This window comes from Acipenser ruthenus, chromosome 4 (assembly GCF_902713425.1).
Source record: "Acipenser ruthenus chromosome 4, fAciRut3.2 maternal haplotype, whole genome shotgun sequence".
Classification (NCBI taxonomy): Eukaryota; Metazoa; Chordata; class Actinopteri; order Acipenseriformes; family Acipenseridae; genus Acipenser; species Acipenser ruthenus.
In genome coordinates, this window is record NC_081192.1 from 94,682,489 (window position 1) to 94,700,263 (window position 17,775).

General features: G+C 34.8%; 1 protein-coding gene across 3 annotated transcripts in view; it reads left to right on the forward strand.

The window, feature by feature from the left end:
• Positions 1-2,785: 2,785 nt before the first annotated feature.
• The window catches only part of rttn (rotatin), a 51,683-nt gene continuing 36,693 nt past the window's right edge, over positions 2,786-17,775 (forward strand). For 2 of the 3 annotated variants that reach the window (XM_034000529.3, XM_059023109.1), the window contains exons 1-20: positions 2,786-2,951; positions 3,973-4,160; positions 5,514-5,709; positions 5,837-5,935; positions 6,188-6,278; positions 6,421-6,535; positions 6,734-6,884; positions 8,160-8,313; positions 8,617-8,795; positions 8,933-9,048; positions 9,381-9,551; positions 9,647-9,859; positions 10,482-10,594; positions 10,813-10,939; positions 13,798-13,923; positions 14,326-14,442; positions 15,481-15,620; positions 16,215-16,386; positions 16,487-16,586; positions 17,377-17,465. In XM_034000529.3, the coding sequence (XP_033856420.3) occupies positions 2,921-2,951; positions 3,973-4,160; positions 5,514-5,709; positions 5,837-5,935; positions 6,188-6,278; positions 6,421-6,535; positions 6,734-6,884; positions 8,160-8,313; positions 8,617-8,795; positions 8,933-9,048; positions 9,381-9,551; positions 9,647-9,859; positions 10,482-10,594; positions 10,813-10,939; positions 13,798-13,923; positions 14,326-14,442; positions 15,481-15,620; positions 16,215-16,386; positions 16,487-16,586; positions 17,377-17,465 (2,688 nt within the window). In that variant the 5' untranslated portion in view covers positions 2,786-2,920. Of the gene's footprint in view, positions 2,952-3,972; positions 4,161-5,513; positions 5,710-5,836; positions 5,936-6,187; positions 6,279-6,420; positions 6,536-6,733; positions 6,885-8,159; positions 8,314-8,616; positions 8,796-8,932; positions 9,049-9,380; positions 9,552-9,646; positions 9,860-10,481; positions 10,595-10,812; positions 10,940-13,797; positions 13,924-14,325; positions 14,443-15,480; positions 15,621-16,214; positions 16,387-16,486; positions 16,587-17,376; positions 17,466-17,775 lie in introns of those variants that run through there. The other variant, XM_059023110.1, reaches the window with a different exon arrangement.

Sequence of the window (17,775 nt, forward strand, 5' to 3'; positions counted from 1 at the left end):
CACCTGCCTAAACACACGTAAGATCATTAGGGTTTGAATGAATAAACAAGCTTACTTAAAGTAACTAATAAATAAGCTATAAATCTTAATCATTTTTGCACTTCCATTAAATACATACATTTTGAATGTGCAATTTTTTAAGAAACACACATTATTGTAAACATGCGTTTTCATTTTCTCTACACCAAGCTAAAGGAAGTTCCCAGTCTGCTGGCCTTGCCTTACAGGAAGTCTGTTACTGCTTTATGTCCTTGATTATTTCACACCAACAGTGTCTTCAAGGTAAAAGCATGCATGTTAATTGGGGAAACGGTTAAAGGAATGGGGACAATGTCAACCTTGAGGTGAAATAATCCAGGAAGTGCAAGCCAGTCTAAAAGCATGATTTGCAGCGATTTATTTAACCTAGTGTAGTACCAGAAATCATGTTTGCTAACATCTATAATGAATGGATGTGCACAGCAAATAACATTTATTGGAACTATTTTGTTAGTTACAATTACTTACAGTAGTCCTTGGACTGTCTCTTGTATAATAATTTGTAAGATGTTTTCCATTATAACTTCTGGCTTTAGTAAGCTGAAGTCAGTGTCCATATCCCTGATACTGAGGCAATCTTCAGGGTTTAGAGCCAGTGGTGTTCAATATGTTCCAAATTACAGCAGTTTGAAAGGTGTCAGTAAGATGAATTATATAGACACCAAGCGGTCAAAACCTAAATAAGGGACTACAGGGATCAGAATATTAGGTGGATTAGGTACTACATGAGCTAAATTATCTAACCCTACCTAATACAAATGGTTATTATTTCTACAGTCAATTTTGTCAAGCTTCTTCTCTTATCTGGTTAGAATCCATTATCCACATTCGGGAATGTATGGAGCTGTCAGTGGTCTATGAACCTCTCTGATCAACAGCCCCCAAACTTTCTCCCTCTTTCACACTTACAACACAGAGAGGGACTAATAAATGATACTGAAACCGATGCATAAGTAGTATTATTCCATTGGGAAATTAGTTGATGATTATTAAAAATAATCTTAATATTTAAGAGAAATAGTCATGTCAATTTTGCCGTACTAAAAACTAATTGATCTACGTGCACTTTTGCATTCATGCAATGCAAAAGTGCACATAGATCAATTTTGATTTTGATTTATCGTCAACAATATTATAAAAACCATTCCATATTTGCTCTGTTTTTTTTTAAATTTTTGCATGGTATGTACCGGTATTGACATTTTTTTTTATGTACTTTTCCCCTAAAACATTGGAGGATATATATATATATATATATATATATATATATATATATATATATATATATATATATATATATATATATATATATATATGAATATACAAAATAGTAACACAATTGTACACTGTCCAGTAGATCAGTGTACAGCAGGGAAGGCCCAGAGTTCTAGAGCAGAACAAGTTAATATAATGATATTGGACCTAATGGTACATCAGAACAGTGATGATAAGTCACACTAATGAGTGTGATCCAGCTGGAGACATTTGAAGACCTAAAGAAAATGAATACATTGTCAGTCCTTCTGACCGAGACCTGTGACCTGGTGTTTGAAATACATGCAGTAAATACTTTGAGACACATTAGAAGTGTAACTGAGAATTACATTGCCATCATTTCTTTATATTGACTTGTCAGTGGTATCTGAAACCATAATTGAAGGATAAAGAACAACACAAGCAAGATAACTACTTTATTTTTATAGAAGCACACAAAGCCTCCTCTGAGTCCTTCAGTACTATCTGAATTTGTTTTCCCTACAGAAGTGCATGGGGTCAAATACCATACACCTTTTGTAGAACTGGCAGTATGCAAAAATATCATCAGTGTTTCAGTGTTAACGTAATACACATTTATTTATATTAGGGTTTTTTAATTTATTTTGTGCCAACCAAATTAGGTACTGTCAAATAGTCTTCTATGTTTTTCCTAACCACTTTAGAAAATAATGACTACAAGAAGACAGCAGAAACTGTGGTTTGTAACAACTTCCTCTGGCACATTTATTTGAAAAATAACCCCCTGAAGGTTTAATCTACAATAAAACAGTGGCAACACTGCAAAACTTGTGATATTAAAAGACAGTTTGAAAGCATTCTCATTTTATAACTATATTCCCTAGACTTTAGTGATAAAAGGAATCCAACAGAAGTATGAAGAACGTGAAAGGGCTTCTCAAATATTTATAACAACAAAAAAAGGGACCTAAAAAAAAAAAAAAACTTTTTTCTTCCACGTTATCAAATATTAGCGCGTCGGCATTGGCGTGGCTATATTTAGACCTAGATTCAATCATGCAGATTCAGATGCTGATCCAGGAAAGAAATAAGTGAAGCCTTAATAAGCAAAGCAAATCATGACTGACATGAGTCAGTTTTATTTCATCTGCACCATTTGCATTGACAAATAAGTGTTGGGGTGATGTGCCATACCCGCCAGCTTTGGCGCCTACCCTTGCAACATAATCTCCTATTTTTATTGCATCGTGGGTATTGTAGTTTCTATTTCGATAAAAGCCACCTTCAATGGGACGACGCCTTCTGGGAGATGATGTTCGTTTAGTTTCAAAACTACAAACCTCAATTTCTTCGATAATGGGGAAAAATTACAATTAATGTTTATACATTATAAACACAATTATTCCTAACATTCTGATATGAATTGATAGTGCTTCTTTTCTCATACAAATATATGTTGAATTCGTTTCCTGTTTACCCGGAAACGAATTACTTCCGAAGGTGAGCGCGTCAGTTGAAAACAAGCCCGGGTGGGTTTGTTGACACGACCGAGTTGCAGTTGAACTGTAAAGAGTAACAACAGATGGTTTTTGTGGTCTTTCCGGGGTTTTTTTAATTTTACGAATCACCAGAGTAAATAAATACAATGGAACTTTCTACTCTGATTAAAAAATTAGGTAAGGAGACTTTACTTTGGACGTCTAGTGTGTGTGTGTGTATATATATATATATATATATATATATATATATATATATATATATATATATATATATATATATATATATATATATATATATATATACACACACACACACACATATTAATGCATGTTAATGTAATTATATTAAAAGCCCAACTTTTGTCTAGTACAGAGGATACGTGTAGAAATCGGTTATTTGTTAGCTACGTTTTTATCACCATTTTCATTTTGATACTATAAATATGAATACCGGGATAATCTTTATTTAGACCGAAGATTAAAATTAAATATGCAGCTGACAGTGAAGTCACAATTCCAGTCCTTCAGTTTTAGTCTAGCTTGAGTAATTTATGATACTTTTAACATTTGATTTAGACAATGAAGTGGTGATAAATATTGGGGTTTTAAAAGATTTAACTTACAACATAACCTCTTAATAATAATAATAATGATGATGATGATGATGATGCTGTACATAACCCCCTTAAAGGAATGTTATCATTGTTAAGACAGAATAGCCTGAGACCACCGTAGTATTTATGAAAATGTTTAACAACTCTTTTTGCCTTGAACAAAATGTGTAGTTTTCTTCACACTCTGTTATGGACAGGTTATACACATGCCTTTCACACCAGGGCAGCTGTATAATCTTTGGGATAAAACTAAAGACAGTTAAATAATTAGCAGATTGTGTAGGGTGTAAAATAATAATAATAACAACACAACATTACATATACAGCTCTTGCCAGATTAAAGCTACATTAAGTGTTTATATATATATATATATATATATATATATATATATATGCTAGCAGCTATGTGTGCAACAAAACCTATTTTTAATACTATTGGAAACAAGATCTGACTGATCCAGAGACTGACACCTATATAATTGTAAACTCATCTACCCCATTAGGTCTTGAAATGTTTTTGTATTTTGATGTTGGCACTTAATACAAATGAAACTGTATGCAATCTTGTTTTCCTTTTGTGGCAGGTCACCAGCTGGTGGAAATTAGAGAGCGAGCTCTTAAGAATATAATATGTAAGCTGGACCATGGCTTGATTTCAGTACCTGACCTTGTACAAGAAAAAATGCTGTTTGTTTGTCTGCTTGAGTGGTTTAATTTTCCAGAAGTACCAATGCAAGGAGAAGTACTGGAGTTACTTTGTCATTTAGTTAAAGTAAGTTTGTATATTAGAGAATAGACAGTTTGCAAAAATGAGAGTTTTTTCTATACTATTGATTCCTTAGTACTGTAAAATGTTTTTTTTTTTTTTTTAATCCAGCTGTAACTTTTATAGGTTGATCAAATCAACCCCATAGCCTAGTAAAGAGAGGGGAAATTCTAAACATTACTGACAATTAAAAAAATAAATAAAAACATCATGTAAACACTTGAACCCTGCTTTAATATTCTAAACACTGCCAATTTATTGGTCTAATGCAGCACACTTAATGGTTTATTTTAGACTTTTTTTTTGTTTTATTAACATCCAATTGATATGTTGCCTAATAAATTCATGTGAAATGTTATTTCATTGTAACATACCTTATACATTTTAAGTTGTTCTGCTATATATTCAACATTTAAGCTGCGTAGTCTCAGAAACAATCAATACAGAGCAAACAATGTTCCTAATGGAGGACATTATGATTTGTTTGAAAAAGCAGTTCAAAAGAGACCCTCGCATTGCTGCACAGGGTAGGCTGGTACAGGAAGTCAGCTAAGTTTACTCCTCGCAGGTCTGCTGCCCTCGTGCATCTTGACGTGATATGAAAATGGCTTATGGGAAGCCAAAATAGTCTCCTATCACCTTTTAATACATCTATTGTTCAAGTTGTGACTAACCTGCTGAAGACTGGACAGTGATCAAGTACGCTCCCAGACCCATGTTTTGGTAGTTCCAGTGAACACCTCCCTCGATTTTTATACAGTATCATCATACATCTAACCTTAATTTGTTTGATAATCAAATAGAAACACAACTACAAATATGCTTTAGATGTTACCATTTCATGTAGTTCAGAGTTTTTACTCTCCATGTAAAAAAAAAAAAAAAAAAATACAAAGTGTATAAAAATAAATAAATAAAAAAGACATTGAAACACATTTAAGTGGATTGTTGCAAATTACCTTACAGTTCTTTAGTTTGTTTATAGCTAGAGCAGTTTAATTTAGACCACAAAATTACTCCAATTAATTTATTAATGCTTAGGTCTAAGGCCAGTGAATATTATTATTATTATTATTATTATTATTATTATTATTATTATTATTATTATACAGACTTTTTCCACTGAAGTGGTAATTAACTAATACCATCTTAAAATACTGCACCTTCATAAAATGGGGGCCTAAAACCCCCTTTTACCCACCTGTTTCAGTCTGTTTAAAGGATGTTCTATATGATTTAGATATTAACTCCAGTTACATTATTTAGAGGACCTTTTGACTAAGTCTGGACAGAATTGCAACAGAGGTTTTTAAAGAATAATATGAATGTAGTTTTGCTTTCTTTTTTATTTTTCCAAAGCATCCCTCTGCAACCCACCTATTAGGGGAGGTAGGAGCTGTAGAGTTTCTCACTCAGCTGCGTCCTATTGTTGAGCCTAAGCGGCAAGCTACCATTGATGAAATCTTGGATCGGTTGTTTCAGCTTCCAGAAATCCCTCCTGATTTTCCAGCAATCTCCTTCCATGGAAAGTCGGCAGTATTAACAGAACAAAAAGGTATTATCCTACTCAAATAATATTCAGAACCGAATACACTGAACGTAGCTTGTGTCATTCACCAGTTCAAAAAAAAAAAAAGACTTAATGTTTATTCAACATTTGTTTATTTTATTGCACTTCATAGCAGTGCCACCTGTCCAAGCTGAAGATGAACCACCCTTGGTTGGATACTTTCAAAACATAATCACCAGACCATCAGAAATTCCTCCTCAGAGAATAGCAGGTAGGGACAGCACAATTATCCCGGAACTTGTGTTGGATTGCAATGTGTTCTGTATTACTGCTTGCAACATGTATTTGTGTGTTGTGTTGAAGTTTACCAGCCCTCCCAGAATGCTCATTACTTCCCAAGTGGGACTGCTTGCCATTTGATTGTCATAGTTGTTTGGTGGAAAAAAGAAATGTCTTTGACCTTGGTGTATTTATTTTTAATTATTAGTGAAAAAAAATATTATTATTTATTTTTTTTTCACAGTGAGTGATTCAGTGAAGTGTTTAAAGTTCTCTACTTTTCCTTGGCTTGCTTTGATGACAACAGACAGACACATTCTTTCATCAAATGAAAGGTAGCACAACATTTTCCTTTTTTTCCTTTTGTATAGGACATTTAATTGAAAGTGTTATACATCAATTTGGAATGTATTTGTATACCAGGAAACACACAGGCACAAACTATCATTATGTATTTTTTCTCCCTTTTGTTTCTAGTTCCCTGAGGAGTAATAATCACAGTTTAGTTCGCACCACCTGCAGGCTCCTCCAGGATGTCATTATGCAGGATTTCCCTGCAGAGATTTTTCTCCAGCGACCAAAGATTGTTCAGGTAGGACAAATTGCTAGTTAAACGAGAGAATGTATAGCTTTATGAAATAATCCCATGTACTTTTTTTTAATCTATTGCCATTGTCTTATTTTACATATTGTGCTGCCATTTGTATGTATTTTAGAATTTAGTATTTATTTAGTATTTTGTCTTTTACTTCCACAGTAATGAAACTCTTAATTATGTGTTTTGTTATAGAATCTTCTGTCTCTACTTAAGCTAAGTACTGGCAGGGACAGTGCTAGTTATTTGACATTGCAAGCTGTATCCTGCCTGCACCAACTGTGTACAAACCTCAGGAGCAGGCTCAGCTTTCACAGAGACCCTAGTTTCTACTCTGCCAAGCAAGGTAAGCACTTCAAAATAGTTTTTTTTTTAATGTAATTTAATAATGAACTTGGGATTCAGACCTTTAGCAGTGTATACTGTAGATATCCCACATGTTTTAATCTGTAAATGCAAATATCACAGTCTCCTGATATTTATGTTTATTTATATTAATCTCTTAAGTCTAGGCTGTAGACCTACACAATGTAAGTCGACTTGCACCATGCATGTTAAACGATCAGAGAGAAAACTGACCACAACATGAGACACTAAGTTATGTAATTCAAAGATTGATATCTCTAATCCTGTAGCTCATAGTTCTCTTAATTATTATTGAGGTATCCTGGGCAATAATGGTATGTTCCACATTTCTGAAAAATCTGAGTAACATGTGATGATATTCTAACTCCCCTTGCAAATCATCATCCACAGTTTGATGTTTTTACGGAAAACTCACTAGAGCAACGATGATATATCCCAAAGCAATAACACCTTATCCTAACTGTGAATTCTCACTGCTGCTCAGCAGTGTCAAAAGCAGCCTTGTCAGTGGTGTGGAAATAAAGTCACATATTCAGGCGTGAAAAGCTGATGCTCCTTATACCAAGTAAAGCCCTTTGCTGTATCTCGTGTTGTCCGTATCATGACACAAAATACTGTAATAAATCACTTATGTTTTAGAGTACGCATTTGACTGGTGTTTTTCATTGGAACAGCATAAAACCTGTTAATTTTATAACAGGTTTTGCCACTTTCAGTTTGAGTTGTTTCTAACCAGCTGAGCTCACCACACACTGTAATTGAGTGAGTCGGAGATACTGGTATCCAAAATCAACAACTGGAAAAGTATGACTGATACTCTTTTGTTTGCTATGATTTTCCTTAGCTTGGAGATCTCTGCCCTAACTGTATTTGGTCAGAAGCAAAGAAACAATTGAAAATGTTCACAATTAGTAGATTTCATAATGTTTAAATAAAGAAACTGAGTAAGCTGCAAAATAATTAGGTTATTCTAAAAGGTGAGTGATGTATTACAGTATTTTGTGAGCCCCTGAAAAATAAACGTTGAAAAGAAACAAGCCTATTCAAAAGAGTGGCTACCATTTGGAATTGTAAAAGACAATTCCACGTTTTTCCTGACGAAATGAATATTTTAGACAATGATTTTTGTCTGTAAGTGTATAAAACACTTTTCTATACAATATGGAGTTCTGTGTTTGGTGTGCATACAATAAAAAAACAATTTGTGGTATAACTTTCTGCTATTTAAATAAGCTTATTTTTTCACTTCTACTAGATGTAGTTTCCCAGAATTCATCGGTGTCCTACTCGCAGGAAACAAGAGGAACCCAGCAGTCTCCTGAAAATAGCAGCCCGAGACCGTCTGTGATTGGACGAACTGGGCAGCGTGCCAGGGGGGATGGTCAGGATGGGGATGCTGCATCTTCCAGGTACACAAATAATGAATTTTGCACTATACCATGTTTAATAAATTTGCCTGGTTACTGAACTAATATAGTATACTGTCATTCTGTATTTACATGAGCCAGCTTTAAATACAGATTGAAGCCATCCTTGTACCCTGAGTTTTCAGTCTATCACAGTACTATACTAAGCCCCCAAAAAGCATATTTAGTATTTTGCGCTTACTGCTGTTAGATCATGGAAATAGACTAGTTAAAGGGTTTCTGTACACTTTACTGATGTTTTTTTTAGGTGGTGGTTGTCACAATTATTTAATATACATTTTTCAGTGGAAGCAGTTCTCAGGGAGACAACTCCAGGCTGCCTGCCCAATCCCCTTCAGACACAGCCCATCTTGACTTACCGGAGATGGAAAATGAGGATGTTTTAGAACTGCAGTTCCAGCAGCTTGGTCTAGCCCAGTTCTGTGTTGCAGTGCTAGAACATGCCTTACCACTTTTCAGAACGGGTAAGAACTTTTTTTTTACGTTTTACCACATGACCAAATAAGAGTATGTATCAAGCTGTTGTCTATGTTGACATCAGAGATGTATTGTGTTAATTGCAGTAAACATATCTTTTTTTTTTTTTTTTTTTTTTTTTTAGAAAGCTTGAAGGTTTTCTTGCGTGTTCTAGAACTTTTGTCTGAGAATATATTGCTCCTTAAAGACAGCGTATCTGAAGAGGTCTGGGTTGATGACAGCATAATTGGATGGGAACTAGTAAGTTAATACATCTCTGAATATGTATTTTGGCACCAATAATTATTCAGATGATTACTTAAGTTTCAGTATCCGTAGTGTTCCCACTATGACTTCAATACCTAAAAAAAAAATTACAATGTAAAGAATGTTTTCTGTTAAACTGAGTTGTCAATTCAATAATCTTGTATTGCAATTCATAAGGCATAAAACAGACTACAGTTTGAGAGGAAACATTTTGTTTTTTTACACAATATACAACCTGTAAATGTATATTTTTTATTATATAGTAAAAAAAAACCAATATATAATATGCAGTTACTGGAGCTGTTTTTAATTTTTTTCTTTTCCAGAAAGAGAAGCTATTGTCATCTTTGGATTCTTTGGGAGACACCTTATTTTACCACCTTAACAACAGCTCCTCTGATCAATCAGAGCCCATACTAGTAAACCACCGACTGGCATATATTGGTACTGCCATTTTTACTATCAGACTGCTGCAGACATTCGTACCTGTGGAAAAGGTCAGCCGATTTAGCTTATTTAGTGAACTTCGAACCAAATCCTACATTTTGTGTAATTTTTGCCATATTACAATTTTCTTCCCCTTATATTTTAGGCCAGTGAAGTTCTGCCTGAGAGTACGGGGACTGCACTATTTCACTTAAGTTTAGATTTGCCCTTCAGCATGGCTTTTCAAAGCATCCATGAGTCTGCTGCTGCCTACTTGGAACAACTCAATTCAGAAAATTACAGTGTTTACAAGAGCGCAACTCGGGCTGTCCATTCAATAGAATGTACTTGCACCTTTTTAAAGGAGGTAAAAATGGAGGTATGTTGACATTGAATAATAATAAATGCCTTGCAGAGTTAAAAATAGTACATTTCTATATGAAAGTGGGGTTTCATTCCTTTCCATCAGTTTCACTAGCATACAAAGTGCAGCGTTCAAAATTAATAGTGGCCCAGTGACCTGAAGACACCAAATATTTTTTTGGTCCTTCTCTCCTGCTGATGCAAACAGTGTTATTCAGTTTAAAAGCGTGATATTCTTTTGACAAAATAAAACAAAAAACAGTTTACTTCAATTATTTTTTTCACACACAGTGCTATTTACCAGATTTATTGTGTTTATTTTTTAGGTTCACTTAGAAAAATGTAGGGCTCTAATGGAACAACCATATCCTCAAAAAGTTAATTTCCAACCCTGAGCATAATTGACAATCATAATTTCTTTATTTTCTAAATTATAATATTTTCCACTAATAACGCATGGCTCCTTTTAAGTTACAGTCAGGCATTTTCTGAAAAAAAGTAATAACCTATGTTTGTCAAACGGCATGCTGGTGATGTAGTGACATCACTGTATGTATTTGTCTTGAGTGTTGATGGTGCATGGGGTCAGGTACTGCATATTGAAATACTTGCTGAACAATCTTTTTTTTTTTTGACAGGGCAAAAAGAATCTTCTGGAACTGTTGGAGCTGGCAGACCAGGCAGTAGGCAGCCTTTCATACCATCAACATTTGCCACTCGTCAAGGAAATCACTGGCCTCTGTTCACACATGTAATGTATCATTGCTCTGAAAATGTACTATTTTTTCTTTTATAACACATTCCTATAAAATAAGGGAATCAGTGGAGAAGCTGCGATGAACTGCAGAGCTAGGTTGGGTAGAGATTAGCAGAATGTTATGGCTTGAGAAATTAAAAAATAAGTGTATTTCTGGTGAACAGATGCTTAATATGTTGATTGATATGCTTCTGTTTTTGTTATCTTTGCAGCTGGAAGTCTGCACAGGCTAGTCCAATACTGCAAGCTGAGAGCCAGAAGGGCTTTCTCAGATTGCTGTCCCACCCTCTCCTGGCTGTTAAAGTGGAAACATATGCCTGCTCTCTTAATATTGTTAAGGTTAGAAAATGTACAGCATTCATTATCTCAGTATGCCATGTAAACAGTAACAACAAGCATCTCTGTGTTGTCTCAGTTCTTCTTGGTGTTACAGACTTTTGATTGCCATGACCCAAGGTATGTCCTGCTGACAGCACTTGGTCTGTCTAACTTTGTAGCCTTTTCTTCTTCATTTAGTGTCTCCATCAATACTTGCCTTTAGCTTAAGCTTGAAAGAAACAAACATTTTTAAAATGATAAAAAGCTACACTACTCAAATTCATTGGTGGTCCCACATTTCTGCACGCTACTGTATATCCACTATATGCACATTTTAAAATGAACAGACAGATACCCCCAGACAAAGTGCTTCTGTAGACATTTGTAGACAGACGCATGACAGACAGACCGAGAAACAGGGTTTCTCTGCTGTGATGCTCTTAATAACTTGTGCTAAAGAATGTCCTTTTCAAGTGTAATCATACTTGAATAAGCAGCTCTCTAGATGTTTGTACAAATGTCAGTGTGACATACAGATGCACTCAAATAGTCATACAGTGTGCCTGTATATACTCCCAGATTATTATACAGTACACTACATAACTCTAATGAAATACAGAAAGACATTCAGATGGACAGATATTATTCCCTGATATTACATTATATTACTTGTGCTAAAGAATGCCCTTAACAAGGTTTTCTTGATACAGGGAAAACTGTGATGTTGGCCAGACAGACAGAAAGCCCCCATATACCCCAAAATGATGAAACCATTCTCTAGATATATACAAAACAGTATATCTGCCCGCCTGCACTATATCCCCTGGCAAGGACTTGCATCTCCGGTTAGGGATAATAAGAAAACACTCTTAAGATAAAGTTGGTACATTCTAAAAATGTCTGACATCATGCAGTACCATAACATTCCACAATGAGGCAGAGTGAGAAAGAATTCTCTCTAACATACAGCTACATTAATACTGGTCTATAGACATTACATTAGTGATTTTTACTATACATTTGTAATTAAGGTCATTTTAAGTTTGTTCTCTTTCCCCTATTGATGACAAAATAGAGCAGTATGCGCCAAAGGATTTTGTCAGAATCTGAATATTTTCTTCTAGCTACAGTCAGCACTCGGATATATGGCACTCAGATACACGTCAGTCGCATTTTACCGTCCTTGTATTAAGAAACAAATTAATTATACATATATATAACAAATTAAAGCACTTACCCGTCACGCACGATTTCTGACTCCGTCACCAGTTTTCTGATACAAAGCCCATCTCTTCAAGTTACAATTTATTTGTCACAGTCCGCATTTTTTTTTTTGCATGCGCAAATCAGTCTGTCTTTATTATACAGTTACACAGTGCTTCCTCCTCCAGGTTTACCTGACAAATGCAGCAACAACAAAGCGAACGAGACCAGCTTCTGTAAACAGTTAATCATTAAACAGTTTTACATTGCAAGAGAACTGTGACATTAGGGCATTATCGAACAATATATTTAGCAATTTTGAATACTGACTTTGGATACTGTATTTACTTATTTTAATCTTTTGCTAAATTGCATTGCCTTTTATATTTTACGCAGTTCTGTGCATGGATAACATTTTGATTTCATTTTGCTGTTGGGTCGTTAATGGGGAATTTTACATACTGAATTTTAAAGTGTCATCTCTTTTGGCAGGTGATATTTTCAGAATCCTATTATTCTGAATTTAAATACTTCTGTTGAAAATATAGTACTGTACCAACCAAACCAAATACAGTACATCTAAATGGGAGCCTACTTATTTTAAAACACAGTCCTTTCAGCTATGTATTTTTGACATTGTATCTTTTTTGTGTTCCCTGAAAAAACGGACAAGAGTTAGAACAGGCCAAAATGAAATAATTAGATATGCGTCGCACTCTTTTAAATGTCGCTGAAGATATGTGAATGCTGACTATTATTATTTTTGAGCTGACAGGAACATTCTCAAGTCAGCATCATCTGCCGGCAATGATAGTTCCAGTTCCATTCTTGTTAGTTCAAGTTACAGTATGTAATTATTATTATTTTTTTTTTAATTGCTGCGCTACTGCCACATCCTACCCACCCCCCACCCCCCAAATTTCCAAAAGGTTTAGAGTCTGCCCCCCCAAAAAATTGACATTCTGCTACCCTGATTGACGACTAAGATGCTTTTCAAAATCCAACAAACCACACAACTGAAAAGTATGCAAACAGGAAACCAAAGCAATGTAGAACAAATAGTTTTATCTGAAAATCAAATGCTGATTTCATACTTTTTTTGTCTAAAAACAGCATCAGATAACATAACTTCAAGCCAGCACATAAAGTACATTGAAATCTTCCACTTTCACAAATACATTTGTATCACTGAGGATTTTTTTTTCTCACTGATATTTAAAATCTAAATATCCATATCCAAGTGTTGCATATGGTAATAAATGTATTGAGAATAATAAACTTTGATTTTTGGAGGAAATGTACCTGCAAAATATTTAAATATTTGGTCTTGCAGCATACATCTTTAGCACTGTTTACTCTCTAGATAACACACTAAAATAATGAATATAAACAGGATTAATTTCTAGATTTATAGATCTAATATATAGATTTACAAAAAAAAAATACCTGAATGTTTATAGTAAAATTTGGTAGATTTAAGGTGAACTAAGACAGACAGCCGGTCTCAATATTTTAATTTCAAAGCTAAAGTGATTAAAAATGAACCTTCAAAAGCCTGCAAAATAGATTACATCTATCATTCCAAAGGGAAATAGTTTGAAAAATATTATTTGTAACGGTAATGATAACAATAAAAGATGACTACATTTCCCTTCATGTTCACTTTTTTCTTTTAGGAGTGTTTGGGAATCCATAACGTTACTAAGCCAGTTTCGTCGATCTGTCATGGGGTTCATTTTCTTCTGCATGCTCGAGTTTTATATGAAATTTGCACATTTGGCCTTCAAGACCCTGAAGAGCAGGTAAGCTGCTGAATGTAAAGTAAAATGTAGATTTTTCTTACAGATGCTTTTTGTAGTGTCATAGTGATGAGCCTGAAAACATTTAATTAAAGTTCCTGTTTTGGAGCAATAAGCGTGTGTATGTTTTATAATAAACCAGCTGATAACCAAAAAGCACCTTATTTTGGTGGTTTAATGTTCACGGCTGTCCTCTTATTACTGTTATGGTGACCTTGGTGCATTAGGTAAGGTATTATTTGCAAGATGTTGAGTGATCGCTGCAATTGCTTTTGGCAGGTAGTAACTGCTTCAGGAATGCTTTCTTTTTTAGATGGCTGAACTGGGTGGTTTAAGATGTCTGCACTTGCATAGTAGCTGTCACTAGCTGTCTGCTAGTACTACTGTATTCTTTTCTTTCTATAGGTGTGTTCTGCAGCCAAGGACATTCTCGTATACCTGCTGCAGGGACAGTTGATGATGACAGCTCTAACTTGGAACACATTCATTGACGCCTTGTACCACGTTGTCCCCATATTGCAGGTAGGATTATTATTATTTTTCATTCAACTTTGCCTTTTACTAAAAAAGTACCATTGTCAATGTGGAAAGAGTCAGGAAACCTTCTCTTTTGCTTTTGCAGAAATATTTTTGTAATAAAAAATAAATACTAAATATCGTAGCAGGATTTAACCATTCAAAATTCAACACAATTCAGTTGTCGGCTGGGTAGATGCGAAGTGTTCTCTTAGGAGATGTTCCTATATGTGGAGATTACTGTATATATACAAGCTTCCATACACTAAAACCACTACCTTGCTCAAATAATAAACATATTCTCTACCAGGCATTTTCATCCATAGCGGAAGATTCTCTTTATGGACAACTGCCATTTCAACATATATTTGAATTGATAGCCTGTAAATCACACACCTCAAGTATATCCAGTTCTCCTGCAGTGTACTGATATTCATATTTTTGTAATTTGTAATTCATACATTTAAACTCAATCAACAATGCTATAGTAAAAAAAAAAGGCACATGATAAAAAAAAAATACTTAGAATTTGAATGGCATTTGAAATATAGCTATGTAATTTTAAATATGAATAATAATAATAAAAAAATTATATTACACTTTTATTTTTAGATTCTACCTCCTGGTAGAACATGTGCTAGGATGGAGAGCTGTAACTGCTGAGGCCCTATATGTTGTGCCACATATTCTATATGTTGTGCCAAATAGTATTCAATCGCTCTAGAGTCTCCAAGGCATCACCGGGGTGCGTGGAGTGCGAAAGGTTCATATTCGTATAGGTTCTATTCATTCAGTCATATCGCTGTACACATTTGCTTGCTGCATCATGTCTGGTGTGTGGCTGCCTTTAGCCTCACATTGACGATGCAAAAAGCTAGAAGCTTGTGCTGGAAAAATAACGTATTGAGTTTACAAGCAGCAGAGTAGCATCACCACATTAGAGTTTGACTTACCTCAGGCTTTGACCTTTATCATTACCATTATGTCTGTAGAAGCTGCATTAAAAAGGTATAATACAATAATCTGTCAAATGGTAAATTTAAGGGTTATGCTGGTACTGAAGGAACACTGGGAACCTGTATCCTGCAAATAAGTGAAACGGCTAATGAAACAGGAGAGGGAATTCTTCCTAGGACAGCCAGGCTTCGGGCTGCTTTGAGACTTCTTTTCACCAAACAACAAATGTAAGTGGATAATCTGATTTTGGTTCCCTTAAAGTAATCGTAATACAACAGAACCCTCTTTTATATGAACTGGAGGAGTGACCCACAACATTAGACTCTAATGCCTGGAAATGTTCAGGTAAAATATTTTATTCTACTACTATTTGTTTTTGTTTTAAAATAAACATCCGTTTGGTGGATGTTTATATGCTAATTTCTTCAATGTAGACTGGTATAAAAAAAATATATATAAAAAATAAATAGTGTTCTGCATTTGTAGAGTGTTAATGTTATATATGGAACTCCTGCACCTGTTAGACACAGTTCACATTGTTTTGCATATCATTTTTTAGTTTGCAAGAATTTTCTGAAAGTCTGCATGCTTTAGACAACTGAACTTGCTGACGACTTCTGCACAGTCCTGTGAAATGATTAATAAAATTGGTTTCTGTCATGATTGTTACTAAAGCCCATAACATATAAATATCCCTCAAAAACAGCTTTCATACAACTGTTGCTAGTGTATTTTCCCATAAAAAAGATGACAGGAAAAGTTCCCATATTCCCTATTGTATGAAACTGTTTACATTCTTGGTTTCCACAATTCCATTGTAGGGTACGGGCTGTAGCTGTAAAGCACTTAATGTGGCACTTGGCAAATGAGGAAGGAGCTAGCACTAAACGCCCGGTGTTGGAAGGAGGTGTTCTCTCCACTCTCTCCACCTTGTTTGTCATAGACAAGCCAATTGACATGAATCTGGACGACACAGAGAAGTCATATTTCAAGGTATTATATATAAATGCACTGGTGTATCGCTGTGCAATACATATTTTATTACAAGACAGCAGATAATCATGTACACTTTCATATTTTTTTGTTTCAATAGGTGGAATCTGTCACCAAAGTTTACACTATCCTCACTTCAGAGACTGTTGACATTGTACTCAGGAAATCTGCAGCAGAGCAGCTGGCTGTTATAATGCAAGGTACTGTATAGTATCAGAAATGTCTAAAAAACCACATCCTTTATTAATCTTCACAAATTAAACCACAGTATCTTTCAGTCCCTAGTCTGGCAAAAAAAGGTAATGTTTAAAAACAAGTTAAAAGACAGATGGGCAGCAGAGGAGTGCCCTATATATTTGACATATAAAGAGTATAAAACTAGAGTATATAACTTGCACTGTAGGCCTCTAGCTGGAAAACATTTTGACTGGAAGTCTTTATTAATGTCTTCTCATTTTTGCTTATTATAGTTGTAGTGCCGTGTTCATAAATAAAGCATTGCAGGACCCAGGGTCAGGCGTAACTGGCACTGCGAGAGGAACAAATCTAGAGGTGGTACTGGTGGGCCCATTTGTTTTTTTTACACTTAATAAAATGGACAGAAGTGCCAAATGGTATCCAAGGTGTGGCAGACTTAGTATACTCAGTGTTTTCACATGGTTTTATTTGAACACTTGTTTGTTTGTGCTGGACAACTAGATATTTGGATGAACCAACATCTCCAAATGCCTCACTTGTCCATGCGAAAGTGCGTCATAAACATAAAACACATCTTGTCAGTATTAAACAAATCTGAAGGGGTGAATGCAGACCTTATAATGTATTGTTCCTCATTATCTACTTCTGCTTCACATACATGTTTTAACATTTCTGATTTACAGAATTGCTGACATATACTACAGGACAAGTCAGGAGGATATGATTTTGATTTTGCGGGACCCTCCTACTTGTGTTAGTTACAGTACCGAATATTTTACTGTTGTTTTGCAGATACAACGATGCATGCTGCATTAAAGAGCCTTGGCGTCATAGAACAACTGTTTTCATTTATAAGTGAATGTGTAACCAACAATGGAAAGGTACAATGTTCTTTTTTTGTGTGTCTTTTTCAAGAGCTCCTGGTTTACGTCCCTCTGATTTATGAGGATATTTATGCCACTATGAAATATTTGGTAAACATACTGTAAAGACCTACTTGTTCACGGTACTGACACCTGAATGGACGTTTTTTGTTTAGGGATATGTCTTGGTAACCACAAAACGGAACATAAAACAAACGTTTCCCAGAAAACACCAGAAAATACTTTTTCTTAAAAAAACAAAAAAACAAACAAAAAATCTAATTTAAGAAAAGGGTATGTAATGAGGTTTGATTGGCATATTTATAGG